The 20,534-nt window shown below is 40.8% G+C and overlaps 1 protein-coding gene across 4 annotated transcripts in view; it reads right to left on the bottom strand.

Moving 5' to 3' along the window:
- Positions 1–20,534, bottom strand: part of lyst (lysosomal trafficking regulator) — a 491,836-nt gene that overhangs the window by 195,665 nt on the left and 275,637 nt on the right. For all 4 annotated transcript variants that reach the window (XR_013576613.1, XM_078541985.1, XM_078541986.1 and 1 more), the window contains 6 exons: positions 19,507–19,698; positions 14,571–14,749; positions 10,239–10,445; positions 9,741–9,917; positions 6,254–6,330; positions 3,836–4,024 (listed from right to left, as the gene is read on the bottom strand). Coding sequence is in view for 3 of the 4 variants with exons in the window: in XM_078541985.1 (XP_078398111.1) it covers positions 3,836–4,024; positions 6,254–6,330; positions 9,741–9,917; positions 10,239–10,445; positions 14,571–14,749; positions 19,507–19,698 (1,021 nt within the window). In the remaining variant the exon portion in view is untranslated. The remainder of the gene's footprint in view (positions 1–3,835; positions 4,025–6,253; positions 6,331–9,740; positions 9,918–10,238; positions 10,446–14,570; positions 14,750–19,506; positions 19,699–20,534) is intronic.

Raw genomic sequence — 20,534 nt, 5'->3', positions numbered from 1 at the left:
GTCACCAGGGACGCTAGAAGCGTCCCTCATTTCCCTCATCCTGCAGGAGGAGCATATCACGGGTCTGAGTTCTCCTGCCATGAAGTCCCTCTCGATTAAGCTAGTTACTCCCTTATAAAGTACGCTAGCTCGGGGCCTTATTTATGTTAGCTAGGAACCTTGTTTCTTGACTAATTATACTTGTACAGTACTACTCTATTACTTTTTTTTTAGCTCCTACCTCAGTATTAAGCAATGAATTACTTTAATAGATTTGAAAAACTCACCAGGATTTACTCACCAATCAGCTGCTTTTTTTTTTAATCCACTTTCATAAGAGTGTCCCTCACAGGTCTGGTGCACTCCTAAAGGTACTGCCTCTACTTCTCTCTCTCTTTTTTTTGAGGAGGAGGAGGGAGGGAAACACTACAGCAATGTAATGTTTGGGGCTATTTCGTTCTTTGACAGTGGGTCCTCCTCGATCCCCTTCTGAGTTGCGGTGACTGCACTGACTTCTCCCAGAATGCTTCTCAGTCACTTCTCGCTACCGCCCTCTGTTGGATGCTCTTCCTCCTGTTGAGAGCAAAGGTCCTTCTCCTCGATCCCCTTCTGAGTTGCGGTGACTGCACTGACTTCTACCAGAATGCTTCTCAGTCACTTCTCGCTACCGCCCTCTGTTGGGTTTCTTCCTTTATGCTCCACCCTACCATGTGGTTACTGTTAGGGGCCCTGTACATGACTCCCACACGTGACTTCTTGCCTTTACCATTTCTCATCTCCGCCAAACCATTTGCACATTCTGGTTTCCTGAACTTAGGTCATCCCCCTCTATTGTGCTAATACCATTAACAAACAAAGCCACCACTCCGCCTGTTCCTCACTTCCTGTCCTTCCTAAATGTCCTCTATCCTTCAATAATCAGGTCCCAATCCACATCCTCCTGTAGCCATGTCTCTGTAATGGCTATTAAATTGTACTTACTTATTTCTATGTGCACTTTCAATTCATCTGTTTTGTTTCGAATGCTTCGTGCATTGAGATACAGAGCCTTTAGTTTTATCCTTTCATTCTTTTTATAACCTCTAGCCTCATCTACTGATTTACTGCTAGATTTTCACTCTCTATCCCTTCCTGTAATTGTCTGTTTTTCATTTCCCATAATAATACCTTTCTCTTTTGCCTTGTCTCTACTCGTTGATTTACCACATCTTCCCAAATTTGATCCCTTCCCCCCACTACTTAGTTTAAAACCCTCTCTACTTCCCACTTATGTGGCTTGCAAATACACCAGTCCCAGCACAGTTCAGGTGTAGACTGTCCCAACAGCACAGATCCCACTTTCCCCAGTATTGGTGCCAGTGCCCCACGAACCAGTACTCACTTCTCCCCACCAGGCTTTGAGCCACGCATTCACCTCCCTAATCTGATTTGTCCTATTCTTATTTGCAAGTGGCTCAGGTAATAATCCAGAGATTATGATCTTTGAGGTTCTGCTTCTTAATTTGGTGCCAAGCTCCTCACACTGACTATGCAGAACCTGCGGATATTCCCCAGAAGTTGGTATTAGAACCATAGCTCATTTAGATATATATTAATGACCCTGGCTTGGATGAATAGGGCATAGTTTCAAAGTCTGCACATGACATGAAATTTAGAGATGTAGTTAACAATGAGGAGGATAGCAACAAACTTCAGGGGAATGTAGGCAGGCTGGTGAAATGGACAAATGGCAGATACATTTTAAATGCAGAGAAGTGAGAAGTCATTTATTTTGGTAGGAAGAATGAAGAGAGGTAATAGAAGTTAAGTGGGGCAATTTTAAAAGGGGTGCATGAAAAAACACACCTGAAGGTGACAGGACAAGGACAAGACTGTTAAAAAAGCATGCAGGATCCTTGCCTTTATAAATAGAGACATAAAAATACAAAAGCAAGGAAATTATGCCAAGCCTTTATATAAAAAAGGGAATGGGCCATAGCTGGTGTATTGTATCTGATTCTGGGCACCGCACTTTATGAAGGATGCCAAGGTCTCAGGGAGAGTGCAGGCAAGATCTATTAGAATGGTCCTGGGGTGAGGGACTTCAGTTACGCGGAGAGACTGGAGAAACTGAGCAGACAGCGTAAAAAGGAAATTTGATAGAGATATTCAAAATCATGACGGATTTTGACAGAATAATAAGGAGCATAAGGTTCAGTAACCAGAGGACACAGGTTTAACCGGCAAAAGAACCAGGAGGTAGCATGAGGAAAAACAAAGCACACACCAAGTTGCTATGATCTAGAATGTATGACATGATAGGGTGTGGATGTAGATTCAGAAGGAATGAGAATTGCATATATACTTGAAGGAGGAAAAATGCAGGGCTATGGGGAAAGAACAGGGGAGTATTGGACTAAAAGGGTAGATTTTCATAGAGCACAGGCACGATGCACCAAATAGTATCTTTGTGGTTCTATGACTATTTTAAAGAAGAGCAGGGAATTCTCCTAAGACTCTGGCCAATATTTACCATTGAATCAATACAATTAAAAGATTATATAGTCATTCTCTCACCTGTGTTTGTGGGAGTTGTGCACAAAGTGGTTGCTGCATTTCCTGCAGTACAGCTTTGATTAGACTTCAAAAGGGTTTCATTGACTGCAAAGCGCTTTGGAATGTTCCAAGATCATAAAAGCACATTACAAACACAAGTTTAGGTTCTTTCTTTTCATCTAATTCTAACCTCTAACATTTGGTGCAAGTCTTTTCCTATTTTCTTATTCAGTGACTCTTGCTGAGGTGCAATTCCATGGCCACTTGAGTGAAGTGCTGAAGGGCTGTGGCAGTACAGTTCACAGTAAGTGTTGGCAGGATACTTACATGCTTTCCAGCAGGAGTTGATGAATGGCTATCGGGTGCAGGAGTCTGGTTGCTTTTACCTGTCCTAGTCCTGGGGAATTGGAGGACAACTATAGCACTCGGTTAAAAACAGTGCAGACTGAAAGTTCTAACTGTGACCACCATTTTTTTGAATAGCTGATTTGATATTGGCTGTTGTTTTCACCATCTGGGCCATTGGAAGCAGCTCAAAGTGGATCATTACCACCGTTAGTCAACATAAACATTCAAGTCTTTTAATGGTGTACTTTGTTTAACAGATCCATCATTCTGTGACTATGGACTCTACCTATAGATGACGATGTTCATGCTGACTGCCAGGTGGAAAAGGTGTTCTCAGAATTGAAGTTTGACGATATTAATGCCACATTGCATTTTCGTAAATGGGTTTAACTCAGTAGGAAATACTTACTTATTGTTGGTTGGTTAAAACCAGGTTACCTGGTTGGCCTATATAAATTTGGAGATAGATCCAATCCAGTTTAGGACATCATTTTTCACATTTAGAAAGGCCTGCATCACCTGTGTTTTAAGCCCCAAAGGAAATCAATATTTCAGGTGACTGCCAAGCTCAATTATGATTTTTTGAAAGTCAAAACATGGATGAATATACCAGCAACAGTGTTTCTCATTGCCACTTTTAGATGAGGATCAGACTTCCTTCATAACATGGAAACAAAGCTGGCTACATGGTAAAACTTTTATCCCAAGGTTTTCTGAAGGCACTGAGGGTTTTCTCCCACCTCCTATTTTGTATACACGGTGAACCGTGGTTTTCTTAAGCGGATCTGTATATCCTCTCATCTTAAATATACAATCATGTTGTGAATGGAAAAAATGTGCTTCAGAACTAACTGGAATATCTCCCATTCGAAATTGAAGGATTTTCCACCATATTCTCCTTGCCCCACCAATCGGTGACATGCCAACATATTGACCATTTTTACAAACTTTTAATTGTATTTCTGGAGCTTACCTGTCATGTGTTAGCTGCTGAACAAGTTCTTGCCAGTGCCTGCTAGCACTTAAATCTACCTTGTACATTCCCCTGATGTGCTGAATCACTTTCTTCCTCTCCATGCCCTGATGCAGTGAGATATTTTGAGTGATTTCAGCTGCTATTTTTGAAATATCTTTTGACTTCATATCTAGTCGTTGAAGGAGGCTAAAAACAGAAAAACAGCTTCTAAACTGCATCCAAATGACTAATCATCATTTATGATCTTAGATGAATAATAGCAATAAGTTATTTGACCATGGAATGCATTACTGCTAAGCTTGATCCTGCTTTCATCTAACATCCATATAGGTGCTTCTTTTTTTTTAGCAGTTATCAGTCAACACGGATCATAAGCCATTCACTTTAATTCCATTTCTTTCCTTTTTCCTTGACCCCTTAAGTTTTCTTCAAGTTTAATTTCCCTTTAAACTTCTACTGGTGATATGTTTTTATTCTGATAGCCTCCCTTTTTTGCTTTTAGTACTAACCCTAAATGTATGTATTTACCACTAATTAGCCTATAAAAACCCTGTCAAATTGGTACAGAATATTTTAAACTTCTATCAAATTACCCTTCATCCTCTCAGCTCCAGTGGATATAGCCATAGTTCCCAGTATTCCTATCAGAACTATACGTAGTAAACCCAATTTTGCATCTATTCCATTACACCATTATCCATTCTATAATGGGGAGCCCAAAACTGCAGAACAATACTCCAGCTGTGGCCTAAATCAGAGTCATATATTCACCATCTCTTGTTTTTCCACTCAGCTCCTCTAGAAATAGAAACCCAAATCCATTAGCCACATTATGTCTTTTCTATATGGAATTCTGATTATAAAGATCTGTATATCTATTCACCAACTCCACCAGCTATTTTATTGTTCAGGATTTATTTCCATTCCCCTTCATTTTTCCATAAAATGCATTGTTCTACATGTATTTACATTTAACTGAATTTCCCACATATCTGCACCCTTCTCCAATTTTCCCATGTCTTGCTATTTACTGCATTTTCTCTTACACTTTATTTTTGTCTAATTTCCCACGATCACTCCTTCTATTCCCAACTCCCACATGGTGTTGCCTTTTATATCCTGCGAATTAAATTTGAGAGAGCTTTGTTACAGTTACCTCTGGCTGCATTTTCTGGCTATATCAGCTAACATTGAAATCAATTATGCAAACCAAATGCTCAAGAAGTCTGAATTAATAAGGTCACAAGCCAGTCTGTGACAACACTGAGCTATTTTCAAATATACTGAACTGACAAAACCTAAAACCAGTAGCACCTCAGCCAAAAATGGAGGACTTGTGAACTTGCACAAGATCCTGAAAAAGAATCACTGGAATACACAAACAGATGCATTGCTGTGCCAATTCTAGACAACTAAACAGTGTACATGGATGGATCTCACAAATCCCAGTTGGGCCATTGAGTCATTGGCCTTGAGAAACACTGGAGGGTGACTCAAGCTAGGATGATTCATATGGCTCTCTCATCCCCAATCCTCTCCTGTTTATCTTCCAGATGCTGCACCTTGGCAACAACTTTAGGTATTGCCTCAGCTTTGAAATGTATGCCAATGACATTCTACTTCTTTGGCACTATTATTGGCTCCAAGAAGGTTCAAATACCCCACTAGTTCCTGGTCACTAGCTCATTAACTTAAAACTCATCTTAAAATCCTTCCAAAGTCTTATCTTAACTTGATTTGAGAAATCATCTCTAATTGCAAGTCACAGACTTGTTTTGATTGATTGCTTGCTTGTCTCCACATTCTCCACTCCACCAGAGGCTATTCATTCAGGCACTAAGTCCAGCTATTTAAAGCTCTCTCCCTCAAACTCTTTGCTTCACAGACTCAGTTCCTTCAGGAGTCACAAAAAAAACTTGGTACAAGAATGTACCTGGTTGCCCTTCAAATCTCTCCCATTACAAAGCTCCAAAATGCTCTTCCACATGACGGGGATTTTAAAAATGAACATTATGGCTGACATTCTTCAGGTGAAAAGCTGTTACTGTGTAAAAAGTGTTTTCAGTAGATTGTTTGAAAGCAACACTTCAATTTCAAATATCATCAGCAGGGACAAGAGTTCCATTTTTTCTTTCTTAAAAAAGATTATTTATCCTCATTTTACTGTTGCTATTGAACTTGTTGATTGACCAAGACAGAGAGGGATGGCTTACACCCCAACCACTAGCAATACTGCTCTATATTAATGGCTAGGGATTAGTGCAAAATAGCATTCCTTGTGAGGGCTTTCTTGTTTACTTTTCCCCTTCCCCAGCAGTGACCCTTGCTGGGTCAGCGCCTGAGCAGAATCATGCCCTCCTGCTCCATGACACAGAGTTGCTGCCCCAATATGTATCCAAGCCACTGCTACTTTACCTCTGCTGAGAAGTCGCCATCTTCTTCTCCCAAGCAGCTTTATTTGCACATTCCTCATTCGTATATTTGGTTTGCTCCTGAAGGACACAGGTACATATTATGCACATTCAAAGTTGGTATGCGTATTTCCAATTCATTTAATTAAAAAATAAACACTGACTTTGAAACTGTAATGCTAGACCTACATGCGAAGATCTAAGACTTTCCTATCTGTTTCATACACCATGTTCAGTGATATAAAGTTACCTTTAAAATCAAATATTTTTCAAAACAAAACAACATCAGTGGTTCTTTGGAATCAGTTACTTTAAATGTCGAAAATGAAATAAAATTTAACTGCAGAATAAAACAACTGGTTTTGTGGGAAACTTTGTTCAAAACATTTAACTTTTCCAATTTTCTCTCCTCCTCTGTTGAAGGCACTGACTCTTTGTTGGAGTGAAGTTCTTCTCTAGTACCTCACCCAGGTGGCCATTATTTCCATTTGACCATAGGATGCAATGCAGCTAAGACTGATATTATCTTCATCTGACGTTCACACAGGCACACTTTCTAATAGGCATAACTGGATAACCCCATACCCATTTTCTCAATGATAGTGGGTATTGGTAATGGAAGATGGCTGAACCAGAGTCATTGGGAGTAGAGGAGATGTGAGCCGGTGCTAGGGGTGAGGATTCCCCCATCAATATACAGCTGGGTGGAGTGGTGAGCACTTCTGGGTCCAAATAAGCTTTCTTTGCCACATTTCTGGTCCATGGTAACTCTCTTCCTTTTTCAGATTTTCATGCTTCTCTCCCGCTCTGTCAACATGCTGTACCATTTACACCTGCCCTGCCCTATCATCTTTTGTTACTTGTCCCATTATTATCTCCTTTGGCCTTGTACCGTCATCTTTTTTGTCACAATCACTCCGGCCCTCCATCCTCCAACAAGATCTTTCCCTCTTGTTCTTTTCCAGCACTTTCTCTGGCTCTATACTTGCATAAAAGCTGTTAATCTCTTACATCTCCCAGTTCTGATGAAAGATCATTGGTCGGAAATGTTAATTTTGCTTCTCTCTCCATAAATGCTGGCTAACATGCTAAGTGTTTCCAGCACCTCTACCACTGTCCCAGCTGATATCAACTAACTCTACACAAACCAGTAATTAAATCTGGGACCTTCCAGAGCTGAGTTGCTCAGTAGAAAAACTTACTGAGCACTGGGTGAGCCCTAAAAATGATTTTAAAGTAAATAATACCATCTGGCAAAAAGTCCTGAAATTCGAAGAATTTGTAAAAATAAATCTGATTTTCCTTGAATCTCCTTCACTAGTTTCATAACTGTAATGAGAGTTTGACAACTGTAAAGAATCTAACCCTGATCACAGGCGCTTAAGGCAAGATTTGGCAAGAACATATAATAGGAGAGTTACTGTCCCTGACAACTTGCAGAAGTGAGGATACCCTTATTATCTGCAACTTCTCCTAATGAATGTTTTTACACCATCAATATCAAGCATTTATTTCAATGCTGTGCCTTCCATATAATTATGAATCCACACAGGTTATCTCATCAATGGACTATTAGACACCTTATAAAATCAATCCTCTACGATGTGTATTATAAACCCTTTTGGTTTGTAGCTAGAAATAATTGAGTCTTATTAGTACTGTACATTTAGATTTTAAATCACTATTGTTTTCTGCTATATATGTGATGACCCACGTGCTGGGAAAAGCCTGTATTTTCTTCTGTGTGATGACCCTTTAAGAAAAATATGCTGAGAAGTTTTTTGAAAGAGGATTAATTGGTTTCCTGATTATGACAGCATAAGGTTCTAAGAAATCCCCATGTGACCTAGGGTTGCCATCAGGATGAATAGCAAAGAAGCAAAGGGTAAATAGAAGGCTTATTGCAATGGAGTTGGGCTTCAGTCTGTTTTTTCTGTTTCGCAGTTGAGAACATGAGAATTGATGCAAAGAGAAAACAGACTAGGCTCTCTCCAAATGGAACAGTTTCTTTTGGGCGGTCTTCGACCAAACTCTGGTATTGAAGCAGATCTCTAAGAAAGAGCAGAGGCTGTGTTACTGTATGTGTTTTACAGCTGGAAAGGACAGAACACTGAAGACAGGAAGATTGAGGGGTTGTGGATTGGACAAAACCCATTGCTGCTATGTCAGTGATGCCAGAGCCCACCAGTCTGTTTAAAGGAGTCGGAGACAGGAGTCTCTAGGAATTCTGTGCCATCAGGTCAATCATGACCCAACAAGTGCCAGGCAATGACCATCTCTAACAAGAGAGAATCTAACCATCGCCCCTTGGCATTCAATGGCATTAGCATCGCTGAATGCCCCACTATCAAATTCATGGGGATTATCATTGGCCAGAAACTGAACTGGACCAGCCATATAAACACGGAGGCTACACGAGCAGGTCAGAGTCTAGGAATCCTGTGGTGAGTAACTCAGCTCCTGATTCCCCAAAGCCTGTCTACCATCTACAAGGCACAAGTTAGGAGTGTGATGGAATACTCTCCACTTGCCTGGATGAGTGCAGCTCCAACAACACTCAAGAAGTCTGACACCATCCAGGGCAAAGCAGCTCGCTTAATTAGCACCCCAGCCACAAACATTCACTCCCTCCACCACCGACGCACAGTGGCAGCAGTGTGTATCATGTATAAGATGTACTGCAGGAACTCAACAACGCTCCTTAGACAGCACCTTCCAAACCCACAACTGCTACCATCTAGAAGGACAAGGGCAGCAGACACATGGGAGTTCCCCTCCAAGCCACTCACTATCCTGACTTGGAAATATATCGCCGTTCCTTCACTGTCGCTGGGTCAAAATCCAGGAACACCCTCCCTAACAGCACTGTGGGTGTACCCACACCACATGGGCTGCAGCGGTTCAAGAAGGCAGCTCACCACCAATTTCTCAAGGACAATAGGGATGGGCAATAAATGCTGGCCTAGCGCACATTCCATGAATTAATAAAATAAAGAGAGTGTTTGTAGATGTGCATCTTGTCAATGGCAACTGTGTCTGGGGACTCTCGATGGAATATAGCTGCTGGTAAGTGCGACTCATTGGCTGAAATGTTTGGATGAAAAAAGTGAGATCTCCTACAAAACAAGGGCCGACTTGGAAAGACCATGAAAGTGCCTATAGTACCACATTTGTATAGGAAATAATGCGAGTGCTTGTCACTATGAGGCATATCTTTGCTGTATCAAATGTTTAAAGGAAAATTAATCTTTTTATTTGAAATATCCATCACCTATGAATTAATGTTTTAGTTATGTTGATTTTAGTTGGTTTGTTACAGTAAAAGTTTCAAAACAGTGAAATATTGTCCAGTGGTTTTTTTCCTTTGTTGGCTCTGTTTCCTCTATGTGGGGATCCCTTTCTTTTTAAAAAGTTATTGGTCTCTGTGGGGATTGTAACTTATAAATGAAAATGAACTTTGCTTCAGATCTGTCTGAATATTGCCACCATACCTCTTTGATGGCTTTAATGAGATCTGGTTTGGGTGGCGCACTAAGTGGAATACACTTGTATCCACAAAGCTTTAAGGAGTTGAAGAAGTTTCCTGCTGCAGATTGCTGTTCCTTGGTCAAGGCTTCATTGTGGTCACGCATCAATTCATACAGATACAGTGCCAGCTTGGGTCCATGCTGAGGATAGACAGAACAGGTAGAGGCTCACCATTTAAAGCTATTTCAAATGAGCTGGTTCATCTGATCACAACAAAAAGATTCTTTAAGGTTTTCTTTTAGTGTGCAATATATTTAAACAATTTTCAAATATCATGTACTACAGAAGAATCACGTTAAAGAATATGAACATTTGTCTTCCAAAAACTGACTGAAAACAGTCACAAAATTAATTCATTTTTCTTCAAGTGATATAAAATGATTACCACATTGGAATATTCCACATTTTTCTTGATATGCTTCAGTGCAAATATTTGGAAGTTTTTATGGCAGCTGCCTTACCTCCAGAGGTTGACCAAGACATTCTCGCAGAATCTCCTGATGGCTTGGTTCATAAACTATCTCTAAAGCCATTGTCCTCTCTTCTAGTGGACGGGCAGGGCACAGAATGTGTACAAGCAAACGACCCAGCTGGGACCGGAATGTCTCTCGGCAGGACCAAAGCATACGTTTCCACTGCTGCCGTGGGGGACTGTTTCTACCTGCTCCCTAAACCAACACATATACATCAGTGAGCGGTCAAGACAAGAACAAGTTTCCAAGGAGCTTGAATCAGGCTGAGAAAAACAAGTCTTAAAACATGCGAACTTTGTCTAAAAACAGAATGTGTAGAAGGAAAGTCAAGCAGATTTTCTACTGTCATGTTACTCCAACTCAGGCTCATAAAATAAAGAATACCTCTTGGTTTAAACTTCTATTTACAAGGCACATAGATCCCTATGACAACACCAAGTGTGCATAGGCATTATTACCCCCAGCCTATCTAATCAGCCATGTTATTGATGAAGACAAGAAACAGAACTGGATCAAGCAAGCTTTCCCTTCGGATTCCTGATAGGAGTGACTCATCAAGTGCTCATGTTTGTATCCTTAGTCAAGTGCTATACAGTGTATCAAGTGCTCATGTTTGTATCCTTAGTCAAGTGCTATACAGTGACCAGATGTACAATAGGTCAGTTTGTCAATGAGGTGGGGATTTGCTATTCTATCAGTATTGTGAGTAATTGTGAGAACTACTCCTTTAACTTTACCTTTGGGCTTTAAAAGAATTTCTGCACACCTGGGGCAGAATGTTATGGTTTCCCTATCAATGGATCTGAAGGTGCTGGTGGTGGTGGGGGGGTCATAAAATTTCTTTGATGGCAGAGGAATCAATCATGGACATCTTTGTATAAACTATACAACTTCCATTATTTTTCAATGTATCAAAACTTAAAAAGTCACAACACACAAAAAGCATTTTTTGCAAAGCTTTCCAATAAGATTTAGAAGCATGCAAAAAATAGCACTACAGAAATATTTTATTCCTCGTACTTAAGATAATTGGTTATTGGCTTTTCCCACCTACTCAAGCTCTCAGTCTGCTGACAAGAATTTCTATGAATCCATCCAAGCCCTTGCCCCTGGTTCTGCAAACTTCTCCAGCCCTGGATCTCCAAAGCCACCTAAGCTCTGATACTGACCTTTGCTCACTCCCTTACCCCCTCACCCTTTTCTTTACCCAACCAACTCTGCGGGGGAAAAAAATAAGGGACACTTTGCTGCAAGATATTAGAATCCACATTTTCTTTGAACCGTCTGGAGCAAGCAGCCAAGAGAATGTGCTTTAAATCATTATCTTCCAAATCTGAATGACCGCGCTACCATCTATTTACTTCGAAAGGATCATCACCATCTAACATTCCCAAAAACCTTAATATAGGCTAGTGTTTCAGTGTGGGAGAGAGGGACAGACTGCTCCTGCTCATTTACTGATCTCTGACAGCTGTTCTAGTCACTACAGCAATATGTTTTCCCTCTGGCTCTTCTGCTAAGGGAAGTGAAAGATATAAAGCTGGGGGTGTTAGAAGTGGTAGGAGGTGCAGGCGGAGGAAGGGAATCCGTGTTTTCAAACATTTCCCTTTCTATCTGAGTCACTTCAACCATTTATGGCAGGTGTGGCTCCACCCAGTCCAATACACACGCCTCAAGTTCTAATGAAAAACCTGCAAATGAATTTCCCTGACTAATTGCAGTAATGAAAGCACTTCATTTTTCCTAACTCATTTATCTTTGATTGACAATGAGAGTGGTTTCTGCCTTTCTGCATTTCCTTCAAACACTCCCTTAGAGCGCCCCTTGCGTCTTATAGTTCTGATTTACGAAATTCAACCTCTCGCTCAGCTCGAGCGAGCTTTTGTTTACATTGTTTTGCTTCAGCAATTGCTAAATTAGCAGAGGCACTGATATGACCCTGCTGGCTCAATAAAAATGTAGTACGGTCAGCATCTCATTCCAGGTCACTAATCCAGAGTTCAGACACGTTTATGTTCTATTAATTTTGTTTCTTAATACTTCCTAATTCTTTTAAATGGAGCTCATTTTCTTTAACTAACAGCTGTTCTAAGTCAAAGATCCTTTGACTCTTACTCTGGGTGATCCCGTCACCCTTGGCAGCACAATAGTATGCACTGTATGCCAGGAGGTTCAGAGCTTTTGCTGGCCTCCACATTTTACTGTCGACCTTATTTTTAATAAAAGCAATAATGTCCTGAAATCGGACACCATTAGCCTTTAAGAAACACTCTGACTGCAGCAACTGAATTTCATCATTGGACCCACGATCCAGTTTCAATTTGTACTGGGAAGAGATGTTATGCTTCATCTTAATGCCTGTAATTGTAAATGTTAACTTTCCCTACATGCAGGTGTTCACTATTGTTAGTTTAACATTTTTTAAAACTGTTACCAACTGGAGGTTCAGCCTTTAGTCTTGTCCTGCTGTGGTCGCTACTGTTCTTTTGATTTATGGGGTACAACTCTTTTGCAATAAATCCCCAATTGTGAATTATCTAATAAATTATTTGGCTCGCACTAGACTTAACCATCAGGCAAGGCTGAATACTTCAGATGGTAAATTCAAAAGGTTTATTGGCAATTAAGAGGTAGAAAGGTGACAAGTTAAAAAGATAGAAGGCAAGGTTTCAATTAACAGTAAAAGGACTAACAACTAAAGACCTCTCACAGCTTCCTCGGTTGATCAGGCCGAAGGCATGGCGTGATGATAACCCTCTGGTCCGTAGGACACTCGGTACGTGGACTGCATGCTAACAAAATGGCTATACGAATCCTTCATTTTATACCCTCATCTCATATTTTCTTATTTTGAATTAGCCTAACTGTCAAACAATAACTGGTTGACTTAACTGTCTGCTGATTTATAATTGGTTCCTGACACATGTGAGCATCTTCCCATACAACAATACATTCGGGCTACTCAATGTTTCAATATCTGATTTTTGTATAACACTCGAATAATGCCTTATTCTTTACCCATCTTAATGTGGCTCCCCAAGGTCATGAAGGCGTCAGCTCAGCACACCTTATCTTTCCATACTAGCTTGAGAATCATCATTTTACATTTCTCATAATGTACAATTAAAATCATGTGATAATTATGTGTTATTACAAAACATAAAACATTACAGACTTTCTGTTACATGTTACATTACCAGCCTTACTAATTCATCTATTGATTAATTATTTATCCTTCAACTGTCTCACAATTGAGGTTCGTTACTTGTTCAATCATTCCTGGCTGGTTTCCAATCATGCAGTAACTGGTTAGCTTTAAAATATCTCCTGGATTAGTTCAAAATGGCTTCTGACCAGGTTAGCTTATTATATTAAATAATGTGTTGAATCAGACTACAAAATAGTCAAGTCACTCTAAAATTATTGATTTTAAAAACTACTAACAGGCCTGCCTGGACCCTGTCTTCCTCTGCCCTTTACCCCCTGCACCCTGCCACCCCCACCCCGAGGCCACCAGACCCGAATTTAGGCCCCAGCTCCTTCCCACCCTGAGTTGGGCCCAAGAGTGCTACTACTGCCGCCAGGCCGGACCCTCACTCCCAACCCTATTGGACTGCCCCCAAGCTCAACCACACACCTGCCAAAGCCAAAGAACTCTCAGGGAGGAGAGTGCCAGTAGTGCTGCTGTTCCCTTGTGGCTGTGTGTCTGAGAATGCACATTGTGCTGGCTCTGGAATACACATGCACAGCAGCACAGTGCACATGTGCAGATGTCAAAGATGCTCTGGCAATGGTAATTTAGCAGTCCCTTCACTTGCTGCCCAGAGGAATCCAGGACAATTAATGGCATCCTACACCCAGGATCAAAGCCAAATTCTGGGACAATCCCAGAAAACCCATTGGTGCTGGACCTTTCAGTTGTCTTGGTTCTGCTTTCGGGAACTCTCTATCCCAACGTTCCCCTCGTTCCTCATTTAAAAATCTCCTCAAAGCCCATCCTTTTCGCCAAGGTTTGAGTCATCCCTCCTAGTTTCTCCCTTTCATGCTCAGCAGCTATTTTTTCTTATCCCTCAAGTTTTTCTTGTTTTATTTTACAAGTTTGATAGCTTTAATTACTATCTTGTGATTTCAATTCCTCCTAGCTTCAATTTCATTAATGTTAAAAACAATCCTATCAGAAATAATTATTAAATACCTTGCAAGAATTAAGATTTCTTAGTGATGTTAGAATGTGAAGTCAACTTCCTGGTTCTGCTGAATGATAAGCAGTACAAATAACCGGTCCACAGGTATATTTTGATTACATGCAGCTATACTCACCAAAGATATTTTAATCCCTTCAACCATTAGTTTTAGCATTTCTTTCTGAAATGTTTTCATATTGTTGCTGGGTAGCACTGATGTACATTCTTCAGATCCTTCAACTGGAGGGGTTGATATTCTATAATAATGTGGATATTCGGATGTGCTCAATAAATCCAGAAAATCAAGGTCAGGATCTAAATAAGCACATGTCACAACATATCACAAATGTTAAAAAAAATCACAGTTAAAAAAGAACAAGATGAGTAGGCTCACACAAAGGTGAGGCAAAATATCAATTAGCACATGGAATTGAAGTTTTATCGTTACCCTAGCAGAATAAAGAGCTGTCTACTTAATACATTGCATGTTTCTCATTTAATTAACACAAAAATAAGCCACATCACTCTTAATTAATCCGTTGTGGCAAAGACACATTTCTGAGGCTTAAACACAAAGGAGAAGTCTGCGCTGTGTTATGAACACAGCCAGTGTTAAGTATTGCGCGAACCAAATACCAGAGGGAAACCTGGTTTACGGGCCATACCCTTTTATTTTGTATTCTGAAAATGAGAAGAAATTGTACTGATCTCAGCAGCAAGAAGTCCAGTAACACTTCTGGGATTTTAAAAATTGAAAGTAAAAGTTTTATTAACGAGAGTAAAAGAAAACTTAAGCACACAAGATTACAGTTACACAGTTAAACTTAGTCTTGCAGCACATTCTCCCAAAAAGACTCTCTACTTGATCAGACCCACAAGTAAACACCTCCAAGGCAACACTTCCTTATAGACGTTTAACTATTAAAAAATCCAGTAATATTACTCAAGGCAAACTGCTGTAGCTTTGATAAAGGCATACCACATGACATCTAACCCTCTTCCACTCTGCAGTGGAGATCCAAACTTCAGGATAAAACTGCTTTTTGCAGTCCGAGACTTTTCTGGCTTAACTAGATGGTTGATTCAAACTTGCATCTTCTCCTAGCCCAGAGCCACAGCTCACCACTCAGCTTTAGCTCAACAACAGCCACAGCTATAGCTACTCTAAGCTCCACACAGTAACTCTAAAATATCTTTTTCCCCTTTCATCTCAGGTTCCATTGTTCTCACACCTCTTTGAGACTCAAATCCTTCCAAATATAAGATCTTTCATGTTTCTATCTTGTCTTTGCATTCAGGTCAATAAAATATAATACCCCCCTTCTACTTACCCTATGGAACTCCTGCAAGGTGCAAACATGTTTCTTTACACCTTTGATTTCCCCTTGATATTCAAACAAACTCTCAATTTATTTAAAAATGCAAATATTAGATCTAATCTATTCACTGGTACCTGAAACCTATGAGACAACCTGCCTCCTATTAATCTCTGCCCAGCTTAATTAAATCACACACACACAGCCTTTCCACGGAATAGCACAATATTCCCCCAAAATATTAAAAAAACACCCATTTCTCACAGCTGAGAAAAGTTAATGTAGCCTATTGACTCTCTCATCATAATAATTATTTTGGATGAACTCAACAGTTTTATTTTATTATTTTGACAGATTATTCCAAAGATTTATCATTCTTTGACTGAAAACATTTTCTTGATATTTGTTCTAAATTGACTTTTCATAAATTTGTAATCCTTTGTTTGTTCTTCTTTTGGTAGACCTTGGTAGTATTACCTTCTCTCTACATCACCAATGCTTGTTTCTGTATGGTTAGATTTCTTTATCTTTACATTTTTTCCCTAAATTAAATGTTAAAGTTGCTACATAAATGCCAAGTTGCTATTGTTGGAAAAGCCAATCCTGTCATTATAAAACATGATTAATGTCCCAATACACTTCACAAACACATAAATTAGGAATTGTGTAACCAAAGAGAGTTTGAAGGTGGGGAGAGATTTAGAAGGCAGAGGACTTTAGGAAAACAATTCCAAAATGCAGAGGTGTGATGACTGAAGGCTTGATGTGGTAAGGGAGGATGCAGGGTGAGGATAGAAAAACTTGCATTTATATTGTGTCTTTCATGACCACTGGACTCAAGTGGTCTCATAGTGCTTGCAGCCAATGAAGTACTTTTGAAGTTTACACACTGTTGTAATGTAGGAAACACAGCAGGCAATTTGCAAGGTCCAAACAGCAATAGGATGGTGACCAGGTAGCCTGCATTATTTTGTGATGTTGACTGAGGAATAAATATTGACCAGAACACTGGTGATAACTCTCCTGCTCTTTTTCAAAATAGTGTTATGGGATTTTTTTATGTCCATCAGAGGGGTCAGAAGGGGCCTTGGTTTAACGTTGCATCTGAAACACGGTGAATCCGACAGTGCAGCATTCCGTCAGTGCTGCACTGAAGCATCAGCCTTGATTTTTGCACACAAGTCCTGGAATGGGACTTTAGCCCACAGTCGACTCAGAGGTGTGTGTGTGTGTGTGTGTGTCACCAACTGGGCTATGGCTGATACTAAAACTCAAAAAAGTCCAAATAAACACAAATAGTTCAAAACGTGAGAGCTGGAATGTAGGCCTGGAAGATGCTACTTAGAGGAACAGTAGGACAAGGCCATTTGTAAATGAGGATACCTTTGAAATCAATACATGGGAGGTAGGGAGTCCATAGGGCGTTGCCAACACAGTTTTGACAAAAGAGCAGGACTTAATGTGGGGTAAGATGCAGGAAATGGGGTTCTGGAAGAATTGGAATTTGCAGAGGGTGCAGCTGAAGAGGTTGGTGAGGCAAATGTTCCAGAAATCAAGTCTGGAGGTGACACTGATGAGATCTTCAGCAGTAGTGAAGGTGAGTTTGGGATGGAGGTGATCATGGTTCTGGATACGGGTATAGAAAATCAGCTTAATTTCACACAGAACGCCAATAAGCTTCAGGCTTAATGGCTGAGCAGCTGGGGAAAAGGATGGAATTATCAGCTAGGTTATGAGGGTTATTGTACAGTTGCTGAAGCAGTGTGGAATAGGAGGGTTTCAGCATTGCCAGTGTTGATGTGGAGGAAATGTGACTCGTCTATAACTTGTCAGATATCACAGAAAGAATCGTAGAGTCAATTGTATTGGCAGAGAGGTACAGCTGCTTGTCCTGAACATTCATATGATAGCTGGCTCCATGTTTGTGGACAATGTTGTCACGAGGCAGCACGTAGACAGAAAACGAACCTCAAAGGAGAGGCAATCAAGGGGAATAAAATGATCAATGGAAGACATCAAAATTGGACCATAAGGATAGATAAAGTGTACAGTTGCAGTCACAACAGCTGTTGCAGGTGACTTTGCAGTGTGATGATGTGGGGAAAGGTGGGGTAAAAATCAGCTCTACCTGTGGCAAAAGGAAAATACTGTGGATGCTGGAAATCTGAAGTAAAAAAAATAAAAACAGAAAATGCTAGAAATACTCAGCAGGTCAGGCAGCATCTATGAAGAGAGAAACAGAGTTAATGTTTTAGGTCAATGATCTTTCATCAGAGCTGGGAAAGGTTAAGAGACGTAATGGGTTTTAAGCAAGTAAAAAACAAAAGGGAAGGTCTGTGATAGGCTGGAAGGCAGGAGAGGTTAAATGTCAAAAAGATTGGTGGTGCAAGGCTCAGGGTCTTGGGTCTGACTAGTACATGGAGGTCAGGAGCTGCCGTGCACACAGAGGTCCACACCCAGCTTATGGTGTTCAAGTGTTATTCTGGTGCTGCACTGGAAAAAGTTGCATTGGAGTTTGCACAGAGTGGAATTGAGGTGGCTGGTGAGGAGACCGTTATAGGCTGCAAGCAACATCGATGAGACTTTCAGCTGTTTTGGGGGTGAGTTGATAGAAATGTTGTCTTATGAGATTTAAATATCTGCCTATTCCAGTGGTTCCTTTGGATGTTAAAAATTCCATGGCACTATGCGAAGCAACATAGGATTTAGGAGCAGGAGAAGAGGGAGCTTTCCTGGGCAACATTCTCCCATCAACAAAAAACAAACTAATTGATCTCACCATTGTTTGCAGCACCTTGATGGAGCAAATCGGCCATCAGGTATGCCAGGTATGTCGTTGCACTTCAAAATAATTATTTGTGAAACTTTTAATTAAGTTTCTCAGAAACTTTCCTAGGTGCTATATAAATACAAGTCTTCCTTTTTTTCCTGCCTAATAAATCCATCTCCTAAAATAATTAACTATCTGGATGAATCTCAGAATTCAGTTCCCAGTGATGGATTCTCAAGTACACCACAAAACAACAGATTAGAGGGCCAGTCTATGGGATAGAAAGAAAAATAACCAAGATTCCACCTTGCCCTTTTGATGCTCTTCTAGCAAAGCAAAATGCAACAACAGTGAAAGAAAATTTGGTATGGAGAAAAATACTGTCAAGCCCGGGTGGTAACTCGCATCTCTTGGTATCTGGCCAAAGAGGACAATGACCAGCAGGTCATTCTCTCAGCAGCAGTGCTTGATGTCAGTTGGACTGAAAAGTGGGAATTAATTACCAAGGAAATAAAATTAAGATTTTAAAAAAATGCCCTGAATTATATTTTACTTATAACTATGAAAGACGACACAACAATGTTGTACACATGTTGGAAATGAGAAATGAGCAAATGCTTGTCCAGTGACTCAGAGGGCAAATGTACCACATAATACAGAACAGGCAGCTCCCAGATACAACCTCTGTATTGTTCTTGGTCAGCACTAGTGCTTAGCATCACAAGGCTTGGGGAAGTGAAAGGAGATTAATCAACCTGGGTTCCAACTCCTGATCACAATCCAGTCATTTCCTACTGCAAAGTGAACGTCAGAATTGTTGGATGAAGACAATAGTGGGCTTGGCTCTAGGTTCACAACAAAAATGGCTGCTTGGTTAAGGTTCTGGGAGACTGCTGCCATAGGTGGATTCAAACAAGGATCATCTTTGGGACAAAAGGTAAGAAAATGAAAAATGCAAAAACTATCAGATTAACTGAGTTGCCTACCTTGGTAGATCAGCCTATTAACAGACAAAACAGTGAGTCTCTGCAGTCTTTGTACAAACTCAGTCTCAGAAGCTCTCATGGAGTTCTCATGGCTCATCCTCCGCTGCATTAGCACAGAGAGTTCATCGCTGGCTACAGATCGCATTCGCATCAGCAAGGCATCGGACGGAGCAGCTGAAAATCTGCGAGGACCTGGCAATATGGATTCCAAATCAAATTCACCATCAAAAAGTTTATATGCCCACTTTTTTTTAATATAATACCCTCCTCTTGTGGGAGACTGTCAATAGATTCTAAAGTGCAATGCATTTAGAGACACTAGCAAGCTCAAGTAACAACGAACTAAATTCCTACAGGCAGTAGGGTTGCCAACTCTGGCTGGACATATTCCGGGAGATGTTGTTGGAAGTGACGTCATGGAAAGCCGGTGGTGTGGCACAAGCAGGTGAAACTAGAGTGTGAGGGAATGAACCTATCTCCACTAAAATCCACTATTGTATGTGAACAATTCCTTCCCCCGTCAGTTGCTCTCGGGGGATGGAAATCCACAACACACCACAGTCCGCCCGGTCACCAGCAATTCAATCTGACACTGATTAATAGCACTAATTACTCACTATACCAGCATCCAGCCAAGCCTAACCTTGTGGCTTGTAATGAGCGCCCTTTCCTCCAGCTCTGCAGTCCAAGTGGGTTGGGCACTGCTTCAGCTGATTGGAGCACATGGTCTGTAGGTCGTTCAGATATTTCCAACAAGTGGCTTCCGCCAACACCAAGTTGAGCTTTTCCGTGGGTGGGGGAGTAGGGTCCTGGTGCACGGAAGGTCAGGTGGTACCCAAGTCTGAGCTGTGACTGGCTGGTGGCCAGTCCTTGAAGTAGGGAAGGTTGGCTGGTACCCGAGTCTGGGCTGTGATTGGCTGACGGCCGGCTGAAATGCTCCTGGAATGCTTTGTTTGGCCACCGGGAGATTGAGGCCGTTTATGAGAGTCTCCCAACCATTCCAGGAGAGTTGGCAACCCTTACAGGCA

The sequence above is a fragment of the Cetorhinus maximus genome, chromosome 5, assembly GCF_964194155.1.
Source record: "Cetorhinus maximus chromosome 5, sCetMax3.hap1.1, whole genome shotgun sequence".
Lineage (NCBI taxonomy): Eukaryota > Metazoa > Chordata > Chondrichthyes > Lamniformes > Cetorhinidae > Cetorhinus > Cetorhinus maximus.
Note: the sequence above shows the minus strand (reverse complement) of the source record. Positions and strands in the feature narration are given on the sequence as shown.